The following is an 18,802-nucleotide window of genomic DNA, read 5'->3' as shown; positions in this document are numbered from 1 at the left end:
TGTTGCTGCAGCCGCGCGGGCCCGTCCGCCCCGCCCGCTCCGGGGGCTCCGGGGGCTCCGCGGCTGCAGCAACAGGTTCTGTCCCTCCGCAGGGATGGAAGAGAGGGAGCGGCCGTCATTCCCTGCCGGAGCCGGGCTGGCCGCGCCGCCAGCAGCGGGAGGGGCTCGGCTGCTGCCCGGGACCGCTCGGCTCGTTCCTGCCCTGCCCCGGCCCCGCCGCGGAGGAGGCTGACGGCGCTCGAGGCTCATCCATCGGGCTCGCTTCGTGCTGCTCGGGCTTCCCCTGGCCGGCTCTGCCGCTCCCCGCGTCCTGTGGCTGCACAGCGCAGGATGGAGGCTCGTGTTTCCAATTTCTTCCGCCTTGCCTAATCTGAAGGTCCTTTTTAGCTTTCATTTTTAAATAATTAAGGGATGTCTTTTATATTGGTGTATTTATTGACTTCTGCTCGTTGGTGACTGACAGACACATCAAGTGAACTGTTCTTGATAGGCAATGTCTTTCTGGCAGTTGTTTTCTTCATTGGAAAAGACTTGGGGAGGGGGTGAGGACAGGAAAAGCATGAAAGAACTCTTCCATGACTACATATCTTCATTTTGACAGCAAAATATTTATCTATATAAATAAATGTCAAATCCTTTACTTTTTAAAATTATGTTTAAGAGATTGCTATGAATGTGACTTGCTAAAATTTGTTGACATAAATTTGTTTCACAGCAGGAGAGTAACTGCAGTTATTAATCCTAATGTATTTCAGAACATTCTCCTGGGGATATAAGTTATCTGCAAAGTTATTTCACTTCTGATTATTATCAGTAGAATAAGGCTCAGCTTTATAAAACCAAACAGTGAGTAACATATTTGACATAATTCTGTTTGTAGGTTGTCACGAGATGCCACATCTGTCCAGCTCAAGGAGAGTAAGATAGAGATAGAGCGTATTTTTTCAGCTTATCTGCTTTTCAGGAGAGTTTTATTTTATGTTATACATTGACCTTTCTAAGTTTTACTCTGATGTGCCTGGAAGTGCACTTTTGCAAGCAGAGTTGAAGTTTGAGATCTGTTCTTAGGCTGTAAAGAGCTGCAGGAGTATGGCTTGAAGAGTGTCAGGAGGTACCTGGCAGTGAGGTACAGCACAGAAATCCTGTGCCAGGAGAGAGCTGAATGTGGCACTGCTTGGAAATGCTGCCTGCTTAACTAAGGAAAGACTGAAGGAGGGGGGATCGCTAAATTGTTCCTTATAGAATTCTTTCCAAAAAATCACTATATTCGTATTCAATCTGCACTGAAATCTGAAACTTTTTTTTAATGGTTTTTTTAAACTTAATTTACAAGTGGTAAAAAGCAACAGAGATGAGTTGCAGGCACTGGAATTGATAGGAGAGTCTAGGGGGGAGTTCTGCATCTTCTTTGCAGGCTTGTTATCATCCAGGCACAACTTTGAATTGTCTGCACCATGGAGCAGGACTCTTTGCAGGAGCTCTGATTACATCAGAGATGCACTGCAGAATTCAAAATACTGCAGAGGACACTGAGGGGGGGAAATGACACTTGCAGTGGAATTTTAGCATGTTTCTCATGAGTTCTGTTTCTTTCCCTCAAAAGGGCACCTTTAATAATTCTTTTCCCATTGCCTTGGAGTCTGGCATCCTTCCCGAATTTTGGCTTAAAGTGAGTGCAGTACAGATTTCTAATTTGATTTCTTCACCAGACATAATGGGCATCATCTCGTGCAGGACAGATTTTTGAAAGTATGTTCTCTCTTACTTCCCATGCACAACCCACCCCTTAGAGTTGCCCAGAGCCCTTGCTGTAGGCCAGTTACTTTGTGTTACTGCAGGTTCTAAAAGCCAGAGCCATTCCCAGGGTGGATAATGCAGGAAGAGACAGTTCCTGCCCCAGTAAGTTTACAAACATGAGAGCAGCAATGCTCAGAGAGAAGCGATTTGCCCGAGAGGACAGCGCGTTGTCAGCAGGGGAGCCAGGAAGCTGAACTGGGCTTCAGTAAGTCCCAAACATTCCAAGGGCAGAATGCTGCTCAGCCCTCAGACCAGGAGGGCTTTTACCTTTGGGCCTGACTTAGCCAGAGCAGAGCAGAGGATTTTACTCTTACAGCAGATCCTTAAAGTTCATCTTGTTTAATTGCTGGGAAGATTGGGGCTGTAGGCTAATGTGTTTGTCTGACCTTATATTCCAGTGTGATGTCTTTACTCCTGAAGGCATTTCTTATCAGCTGTCCCCAGTGTCATCAGGCTGCAATGGAGGAACAAAGCAGTTTGTTTGGGCTTTAAGCTCAATAGCAGAAAGTCCTTCCATTAATTAGATCTCTCTCCTAAAGCAATACTGACCATCGTGTCGAGGCACCCTCAGAAGGAAAACAAGAAACACACAGAGAAATGCACTGGTTTATTTTTCTCCTTTCTCCGTTCCTTCAAGTCAGGCCACGTTTATTATTGTCCTTTATTTCCTCCTACTCTTCTCCTGTAGATATGATGCTGCGTGTATCTGAGGCAAAGAACATGAAAATAACCCATGTGGAGCATCAGATCCTACGTGGGATTTGTAGGCTTGCCAGCTCTGGTTACGGCAAACCAAGGAGCAACCTTTTCTAAGTGCAGCCTCTCAGTGTGTCACACATGGGATTCATTTGTCCAATTTATTGTCTCACACAGGTCGAGGAGCTGGCAGCGAAGAAAGAAATTCCTTTTTCTTTGCTCTGCTCTTTCACAGTTGCTGCCTCAGGGTTACAGCGTGTGTCTGACACACGCAGAACATTTACATTTCCCTCTCTCCATTTCTTCCCATTGTGTCAACAGTGGATGTGCTGGGAGATCAAACCAGTGACAGAGACGAGCTGCCTCCTCATTTTTCCTGGCTGAGATTCAGAGGATAAATTGTTGCTAACCAACATCATCTGGTATTACAGAAGGGAAAATGGTTAACAGCTCCCACTTATCCATATCTTATATCAGTCATAATCTTCATTCGCTTTGGACCAGCCCTGCCTTAGACATGGCTGAGGCAGAGGGGAAAAGGCATTCTAAAATAAAACAGCAGTTGGTCTGAGAGAGGAAGCCCTGCATAAACACCCATCAGGCAGCCCTACTCTCCATATCAAACCTATAGCCTGCACTCCAGTGGCATTTCTTCTGCTTATCCATGGCAGGGGGCCAGACAAGATGAGCTTTAAGGTCCCTTCCAACCCAAACCGTTCAGTGGTTCTGTACAAGTGAGGAGTCAGGAAATAGCACTCCATCCAAAACTGACCGGGGGCCACCTGTGCGTAAGTGTGCACAGAGCTGCTCTGCTCAGCCTAAACCCTCTGGGAAGTTTAGGAGCAGAACTGAGAGAGTTTTTAACTGGAGCATTTTAAGTGTCCTTGCAGCAAGGAGAGCTCTTAAACTGATGTGCAGCTGTGCTTTGAGTCCTTTGCCATTGTGTATTCACTGGTTTTTCTTCTCCAATAGGTATGTACCACTCCTGGTGTGGTTTATAAACCCCAGCTTCTGAAAAGGAGGGTTCTGTGGCTCAGCAAGTGGCCCTAGCAGGGGGTGTATCCCTGGGGTGCTCATCAAAAGGGAGGTAAGTGCAGCCAGGAGAGGAACAAAACCTTACTGCTGCTGAAGCCAATCAACTGGAATATTTATTCCTTTCCTGTGAAGCTGAGGCTAGAAAGCCAAAATACCGGTGCATATTTAATGTCTCTATATTGTACAGTCTCCTTAATAAATAAATACTCTTATCAAATGAAACTCAGCGACTCTGTGCACTAAGCTGAGGCTGAGTGTGCACATGGAAGGTCTTGGAGCAGTGCTGCACAACCTCCTATGGAGGAGCAGATTTCAGGCTGACTCTTTGAAGTGCAGTGAATTTGGGAGGCCAGAAGTTTGAACATTTCCAGCTCCTGTGTTTTATACCCAGTTGAATTCTGTTCTCTTCATTCCATGGACTTTATGCCAGTGTTGCATGAGCAGAATTTGAACAGGATTTTCCAAGTTGTCTCTAGAAATGTTTGGGTTCTTATAATCAGAGGTAAAGGCACCTTGGCTCAGCTTACTGCAAGGACAAAGCCCTATTACTGCATAGAGGGTGCCAGTTATAACTGAAACAACATTCCAAGGTTTGCATGGAAATCCTGTATTTCTTTGCAACCTTTTGTAAATGAGGCCATAAAAAGGGACTTGCCATGTCATTAATTGTGTATAAACTCTATACAAATGTTTGTGTGATCACCAATACAAGAGAGCTTTTTTCCCCCAAATTGTTTCCAGGTGGCCTTTTGGAAATTAGTCTTGTACTAACTGGTTTTTAGAAGTGTGTGTTTACTGAAATACAACATAATCGACTTCTGATTCTTTCTATGTACTTCATGGGTACTAAAATACTCCAGATTTTTATGTGTAATACTTAAAAAAATTATACTATTTCCTTTCCTACCAAACACACTTGAATTCTGTGTCCCAATGTGATACTGTCATCGTTTTTATACCTCCACTCTGAACCAAAAACATCCTGCCACATGGAGGAATTATGCCTGGTTTCCCTCTCCATCCACTGGGAACTGAGACCTCTGTATCTGAGACAGGAGGAGCCTCCCAGTGTGATAAATATGCTGAGCAGAGCTCCTGAACCGGGCACAGCCCTTGATATGGGGTCAGTGCTGCCCAGCTGGACAAACCCAGCTCGCCCAGAAAGGTCTTCTGACCACGCTCAGCCACTGCTGTTTTCTTTCCAATTGCTCTTCCCAAGTGCTTTTGAGCTCCAACCACTACAATTGTTCAAAACCTGCAAACAGCCTGTCATTTCCTCACCCCCTGTGTCTGTTTTCTGTTCCAGAAGACACTTGCAGAAGCAGTGAAGGGATGCAAAGTTGTCTTCCAAGATGACTCTTATGCCCGGAGAAAATTCCGACTATGACTATAGTGCCCTGAGCTGTACTTCAGATGCTTCCTTCAACCACACGTTCTTTCCAGAATCTGAAACCCTCAAGGGAGTGTTTTACCAAAGAGCCAGGCTAATCCACCCTCAGGAGGATCTCCTCAAAGGCTTCCACCCCGACGACCGGAAGCATCACATAATTATCAACGTGGGGGGCATCAAGTACTTGCTCCCCTGGACCACACTCGATGAGTTCCCCTTGACACGTTTGGGACAACTCAAGTTCTGTACTAATTTTGACGACATTCTGAACATCTGTGATGATTATGATGTGACGTGCAATGAATTCTTCTTCGACCGCAACCCAGGGGCGTTCAGGACAATCCTGACCTTCCTGCGGGTTGGAAAACTCCGGCTCTTGCGGGAGATGTGTGCGCTGTCTTTCCAAGAGGAGCTGCTCTACTGGGGCATTGAGGAAGACAACTTGGACTGGTGTTGTAAAAGGAGATACCTGCAAAAAATGGAGGAGCTCACAGAGATAAATGAACGGGAGGATGACCTCCTAGAAAATGAAACAACAGGTGAAACAGTAGAGGAGACAAAAATTGGTTTGTGCATGAAAAAGTTGCAAGACATGGTGGAAAGGCCCCAGTCTGGCCTTCCTGGAAAGGTGTTTGCGTGTTTGTCTGTTTTGTTTGTAACTATTACAGCAGTGAACTTATCCATCAGCACCATGCCTGACCTGAGGGAGGAGGAGGAAAAGGTAAGTTAGCTTTTAGGATGGCAAGTGGTATGTGCTGGGAAGAGCAGAGCAAGTACAAGGTCTGAGGTTATTGATTTCAATGGGGATTTTGCAGCTGTCTTTAGAGGGGGGGGAAATATCATGAAGAATATTTGAAATCTTACAAAATATTTGAAATCAGTTACTTGTAAGAGAATTAATCATATCCAGTTCTATGTCCAATGAAAATTCTGTTAGCGTGCAGTCTCCTGTATATTACCTTGTTAGACTTTGTATTTGCTATTTAGAAAGCCTGAAATTCCCGAGGAATATCTTCTGTGGAATAAGCAGTGCCTTTCTAAGTTTTGCATTTAGCATGTTCCAAACTGCCAACGTGTTTCCCCATAGCAACAGCTTCAATTCCTTTAATATTTTGGGTTTAAGAAAACCAACACAGAAGCCTCTCCTCCTGTCACCGCACCAACTAAAATAGTTATTATCCAGTGCCGATTACAAACTCCTCCTCTTTCCTGCAGGGTGAGTGTTCCCAGATGTGCTACAATATTTTCATTGTGGAGTCTGTGTGTGTGGCATGGTTTTCCCTGGAGTTCCTGCTCAGATTCATCCAGGCCAAGAGCAAGTTCTCGTTCTTGCGGAGGCCCTTGACGCTGATAGACATAATCGCCATCCTGCCCTACTACATCACCCTGCTGGTGGACACGGGCTCCGAGGGCTCCAAGAAGCCGAGCTCGGGGAACATCTACCTGGACAAGGTGGGGCTGGTGCTGCGGATCCTGCGGGCGCTGCGCATCCTGTACGTGATGCGGCTGGCGCGGCACTCGCTGGGGCTGCAGACGCTGGGGCTGACTGCGCGCCGCTGCACCCGCGAGTTCGGGCTGCTGCTGCTCTTCCTGTGCGTGGCCATCGCGCTCTTCGCGCCCCTGCTCTACGTCATCGAGAACGAGATGGCCGACTCGCAGGAGTTCACCAGCATCCCCGCCTGCTACTGGTGGGCTGTCATCACCATGACCACCGTGGGCTACGGGGACATGGTGCCCAGGAGCATCCCTGGGCAGGTGGTGGCCCTGAGCAGCATCCTGAGCGGCATCCTCCTCATGGCCTTCCCGGTCACCTCCATCTTCCACACGTTCTCACGCTCCTACCTGGAGCTGAAGCAAGAACAGGAGAGGATCATGTATAGGAGAGCACAGTTCTTGCTGAAAGCCAAGTCTCAGATGAGCAATGAGTCACAAGGCAGCGAGGTTTTGTTCACCACTCTCTCTTCCGAGACTAGGGACAATGAATGAAATTTACGTTACTGTTTCTCCTGCTGTCATTGTATCAGATTCCATCTTTTAATTTGCTCTGGAAGCATCTTACAAAGGTAATCCTCATATTAAAGAGAAGAAAAGGAGCTCTAACCAGGACCTGATGTGGTTTAAGAAGTCTGTTACTATGCTGTTCTTTCCTCCCCCCCATATAATGTATAGGGCAGAACTTTCACTGAGATCATGCAGTGGGATTTAAGGAATTGAAACTTCCCTGGAAACAACAACAAAAAAAAGAGCAACATATAATTATGCACTTGACAGGCTGTTTTGCCATTTGTAATACACATTTTTCCAACCGAATCACAATGTACATAATCATTAAACAGGCTGCCATTTTTTGTGTTCTTCTTGTATATAAATAATGTAAATACAACAGAATTAATGGCTAAATTCTCTCCCAGTAACATGCCTTAGAGCGTAATGGAAGTAACCAGAGATGTTTGTCCCATTGTGCTTTTAAAAAACGTCAAGTAAGATTCGTCACTCACCACAGAACCATCTCTTTCTTTGCAAGTCAGCCCTAAACACAGCAGAACAGAAGAATCGAGCTGTTTATAGCATAACCTTGCTAAAGATGTAAATACTCAGAGCTCACCAGCTTCAAAATTTAATTGACGTTACAGCATTGATCCAATGCCATCGAATGCAACATCCCAGGGAACAAAGCCTTGGAGTTTTGTAGCACTTAATATTATTATCAAGAGGTGACTAGCTGCAAATCCAATGAAATATGCATGAGGAGATGCCAGCCTTCCCCACCATCTGTTCCCAGCTTCACTTTCCCTCAGCTCTGAAAGGGAACTGGGAGAGGGCAGTTTCCAGGGACCCCCAGCACTGCTGGGCAAACTGGGGCCACCCCTTCCCATGGAGCTCTTGGTTCTGTGACAGGAGGAGGAAATCTGTGCCCGTGGGAAGATGCCAGTGAGGAAAAAAGAAAACATGATTTGAGTCATGGAGGGGGGGCACTGACAGCTTTGTGCTTCACTGTCCTCAGTCAGGAGGGACTCAAGACAGGATTAACTTTACCTCTGCCATCGTTACACACGTGGTGGTAATGGGGAAGATTTGAAATAGGATGGGAAAAAGCAATGGACATCCTAAAGCACAACCATGTATTCTTCACCTCGGTCCAGGCTCTGTGCTGAAGCCAGGGGCAGCACAGGGGTCAGTGGGACACTCGGGTTTGGCGCCGGTTTCTGTGCAGGCTAAGGACAAAACCCCGTTTATTTCAGAGGGAATGACCCTGACTTGCCTAAAAGCTCAGGAGAAAAGCTCCAGAACTTAAAAAATAATTAAATCCACTTGTTTGATTTCAGGTGTGCTTAGAGGTAAAGAAAAGCTCATTTAAAGAGTTTCACCTATTTTCCACTCTCTTTTAGTAAAATTACTTACCAGCAGTTAAGAGCTTGGGGAATTTAGAAGCCCCCATCACATTGACCAATGCTTCTTTATCTTCATTTTCAGAAACACTATTTCTTATTGGCATTTCTGGAGCAGGTTGCAAGAAATGTCAGAATGCATAATGGCTTAAATTAAGGCCAAGGACACAACACTGTCTTCCCAAAAAAAGTAAAATCAGTTTCTCGGTCTGTGCTGTTTGGCCAAGCCCACAACACGCTGATTTTCTGTTCAAATGTCTTTAAAATATAACTTGAAGCTGTTCTGATATGGTTGTTCCTGAAGGAAAATTCCAAAAGTTTTAAAAATGCACTTTACAAATAATTAGGGCTCTAGCATTCTCCAGCCTGTGGTAGGGAAATGTGCCTATGGAACATTACTGCAGAGTGCTAAAATATCCAGTCTAAACTCTTGGCAATTCTGTGCCAAAGCTGCAAATGAACCAGCTTTTCACTCTTGTTCTTCATCTTTAATTAGAGTTGGACAAAAAACAGGAACATCGTGACAAAAAATTCTTCTCCCAATTTTTTTTAAATTTCAAAACTGTTTGATCATCTGGAGCATTGGCTCCAGCACAAGTGCTATACATCTTCTACCTTTGTGTCAGCATTCGTTATAAAAAGAACTGGTAATTAGATTAGTCCTGTGAGCAACAGTTGCTTATCTAAGAATGTGTTTGACAGGCTGAGCCATAAATAAGAAGCTGTACATGAATATAAGGAGAAATCAAGACTTACCAAATAAAACCGAAGCTCATTTCCATGTTCTGCTAGCTAATAAATGCTGTAGGGCCATTCATTTTCTCACTGTCTTTACATTAATGCTCATTTATTTCATGTATCTCTTAATTTTTTTTATCCCACAACTAGAGCTTGATTCTAAAGCCCTTGTCCAATAAAAATAAATTTAAAATATCACCCTGGAGTTGGGCATTGGTTGAGGAAAACTGTGAAAGCATCTTGCCTGTTGCAAGTTCTGCCCAAGCCAGGGACAGATAAGCTGCTGGGGATGTACCTACCCTGTGTCGTGTTGTACTTGGCAGCAGATGCTTGTAACCATCTTGACATGTTTGAATGGCTGTAACCACCCTGGTGTGTTTGACAGGGGGAATAATTACTGTAGTCCTTGTGCTAAATAAATCCAGCTCGGAGGCTTAAGAGCACAACTTTGGTGTGAGCCCCACCTGCTGTGTTCCAGCTTTCCTGCGAACGCTGGGGTCTCAGGCGACCGCGCCTCCTTACAACCTGCTGTCTGGATTTTTAGTCGAATTCATGAAAATCATGGCTTGACTCAAAAGCTGGCTGTTTCCTGTGACACAGCTGAGGGCTGTCGCTTCTTTTTGGCCTTTTACCAGCATGTGCAGTCACCAGGAAAGTTCCAATCCCAGCACGGGATGCTCTGCTGAAGCCAGAAGGGCTGTGTGAGTTGCCCCACCGTGGTGCATGTCTGCGGCAGCAGGGGCTTGCACTGCTCTCATTCCTGCCCCGTGTGCTCGGTGCTCTGGCCAGCTGGAATCCCACAGCAGGAGCTGTATTCATTGCATTAATAAAGTGATAGGCTCTCCTTGCATGTCCCTGTGCTCCTTCGGGAACAGAGGGGTGGAGGGTGGCACAGGAGTGGGGCTGGGGCACAGCTCGGCTCTGAGCAGGCCCAGGATGTGCCAGAAAGCACCAGCAAAGAAAATTATCCCCCTGCAGGAAAATCCAGGTACAAGACTGTATAGGGAAACTTCCTTCATGCATGTTGTCCCAAGAATCACAATCAGAGTTCATTGGGACAGAACTTTGAAATATTTTAACAAAGAATCTGTCAGATTCAGAAGACAACACGAAGGATCCGTGAAAACTGAGAAAGAAAAATCCCTGATGAAGGCAAAATTTCCAGGTAAGGCAGTACATTAAATTACTTTCTCCAAAATCCTTCCCCTTCCACCCTCCTCCTCCTCCCTCAAAACCAACACAAACCCCTTGGTGGGTGCAACACAGAAATGAAGGTAGAGCCACGTGGCTTCTCTGACAGTACATCAGAGAGGTGAGCTCAAATCATTTATATTATGCTAGCACTCACTACAGGTCAAGGTCTTAAAAAATTCTCTGTAGAGGATATTCAGAGCTTGTGTCCATTTGACCCTTTACAATGTTCCCACTGTAATTCAGTACCCCAGATCTCCACAGTTGGAGGCTTCAGGAGTGTCACTGAATAGTCAGAGTCTTTAGCAATGCCTAATTAAACAAAAAAATCATGCAGGGCTGAATCATGGATTCCCACATCATCAGATGCGCGTCTGGGAAGGAAACCTGGTGTGCTCCATACATTCCTGACTCCTGTGGGAAGAGTTTCACTGGCAGTTCAGCCTGATGCAAAAGCAGCATTGTTTGCTGCAATATTTGCTGCAAAATTTCACATCCCTCTTTTGGGATTGCAACAGGCTGAAAACTGGACCAGATAATCCTAAACTTACATAGAGTGAATTGACTGTCCAACAAGAAATTAGACAATAAAAGAAGTGTCAAATGTGACTTGGAAAACCATGATATCAGTCCCTGCTCACATCAGTCAGTGCCACAAACCCCTGCCCTGAGCAGCTGACTCTGGCTGGGGTGTTGGAGGTTTCACCATTTCCACAGTCAGTACTCACTATTTACTACCAGGAGTTGGTACAATGCTACATGGCCCCTTTTTTCTGTGTTAATAGTTCTGTTGGCTACCTCACGCAAGATTTGACAGCGGATTTAGTATCTATTTATCCAAAAAGAGGGTAGTAGTACCAAAATACAGGGAGGAAAAAATCCCAAGTGCAATGAGCTGGTGGGTCTGGAGTATCCCACAGACAGAGGGAGTGCAGCCTGCAGAACCCCAAACGTTCTGAAGGCATGGAACTAGAGCTCATGACAGCAGGTGAATGTCACCCCTGCCAACAAAAATGCACCTCCAAAGTTCTATCGCCACAGCAGAAAATGCAAACCACTAGATTCACCCACTCACTCCTCTGCCATGCCCTCAGCAGGGCTCCTTGTCTGGTGGCTGTCATTCACTGTGCAAAACCATACACCACAAACAAAGATACATTTCTACACCACAAATAAAGTGAAGGAGAATTTTGTGTGCTGCCACACTGAAAATGTTCAGAGTTTGGCCTATAAATTATTAACAATAAAACTAGTCCTCCCTCCCTTTTTGCTCATTGTTTGTCATTTCCCAGGGTCTCACATCCCTGGAAATACTCCACAGAAATCCCTAACGAGATGAGGAATGTTATTAGCTAGGAGCCTGCCAGGAGCGTGGTGAGGAAACTTCAGGATCAGAATATCAGGGGATCTTCTGCCCCCTCCAGCAGGGCTCTTACTTTCTCTTTGCCTGCAGGAACTAATCCAGAAGCAAATGTCACTTGAACAGAAATAAAGTTCTGCCATAACTGGAACAACGGCAGGCCAATTAGGGTAATTAGAGCATATTTGCTACACTTTATAAATATTCATTCGTTATCCCTGTAGGCCTTGTGACAGGAGCTGGAGCCTTGTGCAGCCCCAGAGCCAGGCAGGGCACACAAACCTGTGTGACTCTGTCAGGCTGAGGTCTCAGCTCCTCCTTTGTCAGCTTCCCTCGTTAATGACAGCAGCTTTGTAGCCATCTTTAATTATGGTCATAATTTAACTCCTACATTCAGTGTAGCTCCAGAAAAACTGGGCTGTAAACTGCAACAATTAGCCTGCTCAGGGGACTGACCTGGAATATAAGAAATTCCCAGCCATCATCTGGAGATCGGGATTTTTAAAAAAACTTAGCAGCTCTCAGTCATGCAAGTGAAGTGGTCAGCAAGATAATAATGTTTATCTTTCTGTTAAAGATAGCAATATAATTTAAATGATGCCTATCTCAGGAACAAAGCGGGCACCAGCATAAATATCTATAGTTAATTCTATAGAGAAATTAAGTTTTGACACAGAATGGCTGAACGATAAATTGAAGTGCTGCTCCCATTCTCATTAGTGATGCACCTCATGTCACAAAGCAGCTGAGAGATATCATCCGTAGCTTTCACAGCGATGGCAGCTCCCAGGTCAGCCAAGGAAAAGATGACTCAGTTTCTTTCACTCATAAAGAAAAGCACATTTTGGGAAATCGATAAATATTATCCTCATGCAAACCAAACCCAACAGCGCAATTGCAGGTGACTTTAAATTTGGAGAGGAATATTTCTGGGGACAACATGAGTGGGCAAAGTTAAGGCTGCAAAGCATCACATGGCAGAGTGAGGGGAGGTTTCCAAAAGCCCTGAAATTGATATGAGAAAACTCTCCTTTAGGAGGGGCCTGGGGAAAGCTGCCGGTGCATTTTGTCCCTGCTGCCTCCTCGCCCTCCACTGACAGCAGGAGCTCCGGCCCACAGCTGAAGTGCTGCAAGCACCAGGAGAATTCAGGAGGGATTTCCCCATGGAAAGGGTGCTCAGACCTTGGCAGGGGCTGCCCAGGGAGGTTTGGAGTGCCCATCCCTGGCGGTGTCCAAGGAAGGGCTGGAGGTGGCACTCAGTGCTCAGGGCTGGGGACAAGGTGGGCATCGGGCACAGAGTGGACTCGATGCTTCATGGAGGTCTTTTCCAACCTCAGTGACTCTGGGATTCTGGGATGCTGTGATGAGGTACAGTTACATTTTTGCACATTCCTGACAGGCAGAGCCAAAGGACAAGTGTTCCCTGTAAATGCAGCTCTGGTCATTTGCTGCACTTGTGTACGACTGTATTTCTCACTAGGAGAGGGACAGTGCCCCAGATGCCCACCTGGCCCCAGAGGTGGCTCCGTGCTGCTGGAAGAGTCAAGAATCACTGAGAAACACCGTAAATTGCGGGGTGTGAGTCAGTGTTTGGGAACGGAACGGGCTTTCATCCATGCGGAGCGGGAATGTGCCTGATCCAAGGATCTTGCATTGCCATCTACGGGCCGCTCCCGGCAGCTCCCGGCAATTCCCTGTCCTAAAGCATCCACCCGCACCAGCCGACTTTAAAAGGGTGGATAAAATATTCAGGGAAGTTCTTTTTTAAATCCAGAGGAAAATACTCAATCCATTGCACTGCAGCCGTGGCCTCTCATTTCCAGAGCAGGCTGCTGGATCTGCAAGGAAACGAGGATGAAGATACCACCATTACTTCTGGGAAGTGTGGAACTCCTACAAATATTTATACAGCATTTATTTGGTTGGAATATTGATAAGTGGTATTTTTCAAAAGGCTAATGCAACTTTATATGACTAAAGTTAAGATTTTCAAGGTCACATGGAGCAATGTAAACACCTCCATCACTTGCACAAGAGCAGCCTGGTAAGTAAAGTTATGGTTTTATTTCTAAAATAAATGACAGAATCTAGTTCAAAGAAAAAAAAAAAAAATAATCTAATTGAGGATGAAAAGGCAGCTATAGAGTGTTTTAAGGAGTTCCAATCACTGTCACACCTGCTACCTCCCACTACTCCAGTAGTAAAGTCAAACTGAGAGCAGAGTTTCAGAAGCATGTTTGAAATGACAACATGCAGGTCCTGGAAATTACTTCTATAAATTCTGCCTGAAATGCCTGTCCCAGCATCTGGAGTACACCTCCAGGTGTGCACATACATATGTGTACATATAAATACATATATAAAAGGACAAGTTTAAACATTGTAATGATTTTTAAGAATTTCAAGCCCTTACACAGTGAAGTTAGAAGTGTGTTTCACAAAATAAGAACTTTTCAGCAGGGCCTGTAGCAATAGAACAAGGGGAACTGATTAAAACTTAAAAGGGTAGATTCAGACTAATGATAAGGAAGATTTTTATTAATGTAAGGGTGGGGAGGCCCTGGCACAGGGTGCCCAGAGAAGCTGTGGCTGCCCCATCCCTGGAAGTGTCCAAGGCCAGGTTGGATGGGCTTGGAGCACCCTGGGATGGTGGAAGATGGGTTGGAATGAGATGAGCTTTAAGGTCCCTTCCCACCCAAGCCATCCTGTGATTCCATGACTCCTTCCACCGCTCCTGAGCAGGTGAATGCCCATTTGCCTAAGAGACTTCATTTCCCACTCAAATTGCTAAGGAGCCATTTTAAATTTGGAGATAACCTTTCTTCACCAGCAGGGATTTGGTCTCCTAGCAACAGCAGGAACACCTTGTGAACCAAACTACAGCTTCTTCTCACAGCGGGGCCACGGGAACATCCCACTGCCAGTGCCTTCCTCCAGTGACTGCCAGCAAAGGGTCAGGGCACCAAACGTGGCAGTGAGCACCCAGCTCGGGGTCCCAGGGAGCAGCTGGAGCCGTGCACAGTGTGTTGGTACAGCCTGTTCTCCTGCCCAGGTGCTGCTTTCCACACGCTGGCCGTGGCTCCAGCTGTAGCCTGACTCTGGCTCTCAAGTGGGTACCATCACCTTAATCATCCCTAGTGCAGTCTAGGGATAGTTTCTTCTCTGGCTGAACACCAAGATGTTGAAGCTGCAGTGTGAGCAGGGCTGGTATGTTTAACCAAGTAACACAAACTACAAAAGGTTAATGCCACAAACCAATTTGTGTGTGCGTTTTCCTGTCGGTTACATTGCTCCAAATTTTGCTACCCTAATCCACATTAATATTCATCTCCATTTTATTTTATGTCCCTGGTCTTTTTTCCAAAAAACCTGCACAATAATGGATTTGTACAAGGAACCTCAGCTCTTGCTAAGCTTGCAATGCATCTCAGAAGCTCGGGAATGCTGTGGTTTATTAACTTGCAGTGCCACCTAGCACCCGGCCCTCACATTATTCTTTCTGTAGTTTCACAAAGGACAGCTCAAAGCTTTTGCATTAAAAAAAAAAAAGGACAAACTTGTGCTTGCAGTATTTTAAGGACCTAATGCAAAGTTTTGTTTTGAACAGTTAAGTTTTTATTAGCAAAAACAACCCCATGACATCGAGGGCGAAGGACAAGGTGATCTCGTCCTGACCTTATCCCTCCTGACAACACAGCCCAGCATGATCAGAGCTCCTTGGCCAAAGCAGCTTCTCTTCATTCAAAGTGTCAACACACCCCAACATTTCAACAGTGCTTTGGCAGCAACACAAAGTCATAAAGTTTTAGTGCTTCCCTTAGAATTTCAAAGTAGAGTTTCTCCCAGTGAACGGAGAAGCCGCATGTTTGGAGTTCAGGAACTAAAGCAAGTCAAAACACAAGATAAGCCTCCAATAATAAGAATGGTTTGGGCTTAGCTATGATTTCATGAGCCTTGATTTTTCAGCCTATCTTCAAAGAGTCCAGCACTGCCAAGTACTGCATTTACAGGACAACACATATGCAAAACAACCCTGTAACCAGGGGAAAGATTTTACACCCAACTACTACACACTCAGATTTAGAATCAAGGAGTTTTTCCCTTCTCCCCAAATCCTTGGGATCACCTTGCTTGGAATGACTGAAAGGAATGCCTTTGTCAGCTCAGAGGGATGCGTGACACACCATCCACTTGTGGGTATTACAGAATTACTGCTACTGCTGCCTTTTACGTTTCAGTCTCCTCTTGACATCACAGTACAGACAGAAGAATTCAAACCCCGCTCAGGCATTTCAAACAAGGCCCCCTGGTTTCTTATCCCCAAGACACAAAACCCTCAGAATCCAGACATTGTGACTGAGCTGTGCCTCCACAACCCAACGACTCTTGGGCACACACCACAAACACTAAAGTTTACTTTAAGTCCTGGCCTTCCATGCTTCCATTGTCCTCTAAACTGCAAGATCTGACTCTCTGTTTTCAAAGTCACTACTGTTCCTTCATGAGACCGCCATTGCTAGAACCATGGCATGGTATAATACAGCTGGGAGTGTGGCTGTTCTCAAATTTATTTTACCAAAATACACCTTTTCAACTACTAATTATAATGGCACTCTTCTTTTTTTTTCCCTGGTACAATGTGAAGATTAGTCATGACAGGTGTTTTTTTCCTCCTCAGCAAGTAAAGAAATCCATACCTTAATTAATATAAGGAGATAATTACTATGCTGAGGTGATGAGGCCTCAGGCAGCTCTGTTGAGAAGCTATTTATTTCTCTTTCTTTTCATTCAGTTAAGTACAGACACTCCCCAGATGTGCAGAGCTCTTCATGCCAGCGAATACAACTGGGGAGGTGCAACTGCCACAGCAACAGGGAGAAAACTCAGGAAATAGGTCTTTGTCCTTGCAGGAGGGAAGATAAATATCTAGTTTTTCCTCTCTCACCTCCTCATTATCTCTCAGTCTCTGAAATCTTCTAAGCACTGATAAAAGCATTCTGTTTTACAAACTTTCTGGGGTCAAACTTATGTCTTATTAACAGTTAGCCTCAGTTTCTCTATTCAAGCTGGAGAATCCACTGCTTTGCCATCCAACAAATGAGGATGGATGGCTCTGGAAGTTCTTAACACCCTGGTGCTGTTCTAGTCCATAAATACACAAGGCTTCTACAGAGAACTGAAAGATGTTGACCACCATGGTCTCATTAGTGCTGTCCTGGCACTTCCCTGTGACAGATCAATAGTGCTACAGACCAGCTAGAGATTACCAGTAATTATTTTTTATTCATTTCATGCACTGTTTCAATTTGTTAAGCAGTTTAGAGATTGACCAAAAACAGGACTGCTGTGACTTGTCGTTTTCCAGGTTAAAATTGCTAATTAGGAGCTATTCAAATTATGACGTCCACAAGTCAGTAGTTAGGCCAAGTTTTTACTATTAAATCATAACCAAGGCACGCATTTCTTCCCATTTTCATGGATAGATTTACATTTTTATAAAAATAATCAGACAGCTACAAAAATACGCATTTTTGGGGGGGGGGGAAGGTAACATAAAAAAGCAGCATTGTATTTCTATCTGGTTTTTCCATGTGATTTAGCCATTACACAGAGAAGATGAAACCTTATAGAACTTACTAGGAAAATGTGTGGGTTTTTTCACCATTTAAAATTCTAGTACTGAGGAAATGTTGAGTCAATTTTAGTGGCCCAAGCCATGAGCCCCCCTTTAATATCCTTAGCTAACACAGAACCAAATTCTTTGGCAGGTAACTCCTGCAGAATTTTTACAGCCTTCTGGGAATCATTTCCTAACTTGCAAACAACATATACAGGGAGAGAGGTTTGGTCATCAGTCCTCTGCTTTTCTTCGCAAATTCTTTTTTGTAAATACTGCATAGATTCTTCATTTTTCTCTTCCAGTTTACTCAGAGGGATGTGGACAGCGTGTTCCAGGCGGCAGATATCCACCTCCACCTGCGGGCGGACATCCAGCAGCACGTGAGGGACCTGCTCATCCAGCAGCTCCTTGTACTGGTGCACAGAGATCCTGTCCTGGCTGGGCAGCAGCTGTAAAGTCCTGCACTTGTCCGTGGCAGAGGAACCGCAGAACGCCTCGTAATCCTGCAGGCAGGTGATGCTGGGATTGTCCCCGCACACGGCACAGTCCGCTTTCTTCGGCCGCAGCTTGATGTTGCGGAATCTCCCTTCGAGGGCATCGAACATCAGCATGGACTGGTTGAAGGAGGAGCCCATTCCCGAGGCGATCTTCAGCACCTCCAGGGCCTGGATGCAGCCGATGATGCCGGTGACGACGCCCAGCACGCCGCCATCGGCACAGTTGGTGACGGTGTCCGGCGGGGGCGGCCGGGGGAACAGGCAGCGGTAGCAGGGTCCCCCGCGGTAGTTGTACACGACGAGCTGCCCCTCGAGCCGCAGGGCGCTGCCGGACACCAGCGGCCTCCCGGCCAGCACGCAGGCGTCGCTCACCAGGTAGCGGGTGGGGACGTTGTCGGAGCAGTCGGCCACGATGTCGTACTGGCGCACGAGGCGCAGCGCGGAGCGCGGCCGCAGCGCCCCGCGGTAGGGCACGTACTGCACGGCCGAGTTCAGCCGCCGCAGCGCCGCGGCCGCCGAGCGCGCCTTGGGCCGCCCGCGCCGCGCCTCGCCGTGCAGCACCTGCCGCTGCAGGTTGCTCGTCTCCACCACGTCGTGATCCACCAGCCCCAGGCGGCCCACGCCGGCCGCCGCCAGGTACTGCGCCAGGGGACAGCCGAGCCCGCCGCAGCCCACCACGAGCACGGAGCTCCGCGCCAGGCGCAGCTGCCCGCGCACGCCCAGCTCGGGCAGCACCAGCTGCCGGCTGTACCGCAGGATCTCGGCCGCGCTCAGCGCCGACCGCGCCGGCAGCGGCGGCAGCTCCGCGGGGAAGCCGAGGGCTCCCTCCGTCTCCTCCTCCTCATCATCATCATCCTCATCCTCCTCGTCAGCATCCCCCGCGTCCCCCCGCGCCAGCTCGGCCGCCGAGGGCTGCCGCAGCCCGCAGGCTCCCTCCTCCTGCTGCTCCCGCTCCCTGTCCTCCTGCTGCTCGGCGGTGTCCCCCCGCGCCAGCTCGGCCGCCAGCCGCTCCCGCAGCCCGCGCAGCTCCCGCTCCCGCCGGCGGATCTCGGCCCGCAGCCGCGCCGCCGCTCCCGCCATGGCCGCGCC

General features: G+C 46.8%; 2 protein-coding genes across 4 annotated transcripts; one reads left to right on the top strand and one right to left on the bottom strand.

The window, feature by feature from the left end:
- The first annotated feature begins 60 nt into the window (after positions 1–60).
- On the top strand, positions 61–9,491 carry KCNG1 (potassium voltage-gated channel modifier subfamily G member 1). 3 transcript variants are annotated; one of them, XM_042044955.1, is made up of 5 exons: positions 61–376; positions 1,604–1,669; positions 3,466–3,580; positions 4,835–5,639; positions 6,134–9,491. In XM_042044955.1, exons 4-5 carry the CDS (start codon positions 4,881–4,883, stop codon positions 6,902–6,904), a joined length of 1,530 nt encoding a protein of 509 aa, XP_041900889.1. In that variant the 5' UTR covers positions 61–376; positions 1,604–1,669; positions 3,466–3,580; positions 4,835–4,880; the 3' UTR covers positions 6,905–9,491. The 3 variants fall into 3 exon arrangements, with proteins under 3 accessions (XP_041900889.1, XP_041900895.1, XP_041900879.1); XM_042044961.1 differs by lacking the exon at positions 1,604–1,669 and having other exon boundaries at positions 4,838–5,639; XM_042044945.1 differs by lacking the exon at positions 1,604–1,669.
- A 7,362-nt stretch (positions 9,492–16,853) lies between these two features.
- On the bottom strand, positions 16,854–18,793 carry MOCS3 (molybdenum cofactor synthesis 3). The gene has a single exon (XM_042044924.1). It carries the CDS (start codon positions 18,791–18,793, stop codon positions 17,270–17,272), a length of 1,524 nt encoding a protein of 507 aa, XP_041900858.1. The 3' UTR covers positions 16,854–17,269.
- Between the last annotated feature and the right edge of the window lie 9 nt (positions 18,794–18,802).

The sequence above is a fragment of the Corvus kubaryi genome, unplaced genomic scaffold (genome assembly GCF_017639235.1).
Source record: "Corvus kubaryi isolate FWS band 111438036 unplaced genomic scaffold, C.kubaryi_AGA036_p1.0 134, whole genome shotgun sequence".
NCBI lineage: Eukaryota > Metazoa > Chordata > Aves > Passeriformes > Corvidae > Corvus > Corvus kubaryi.
This window is presented reverse-complemented; position numbering and strand designations above follow the sequence as displayed.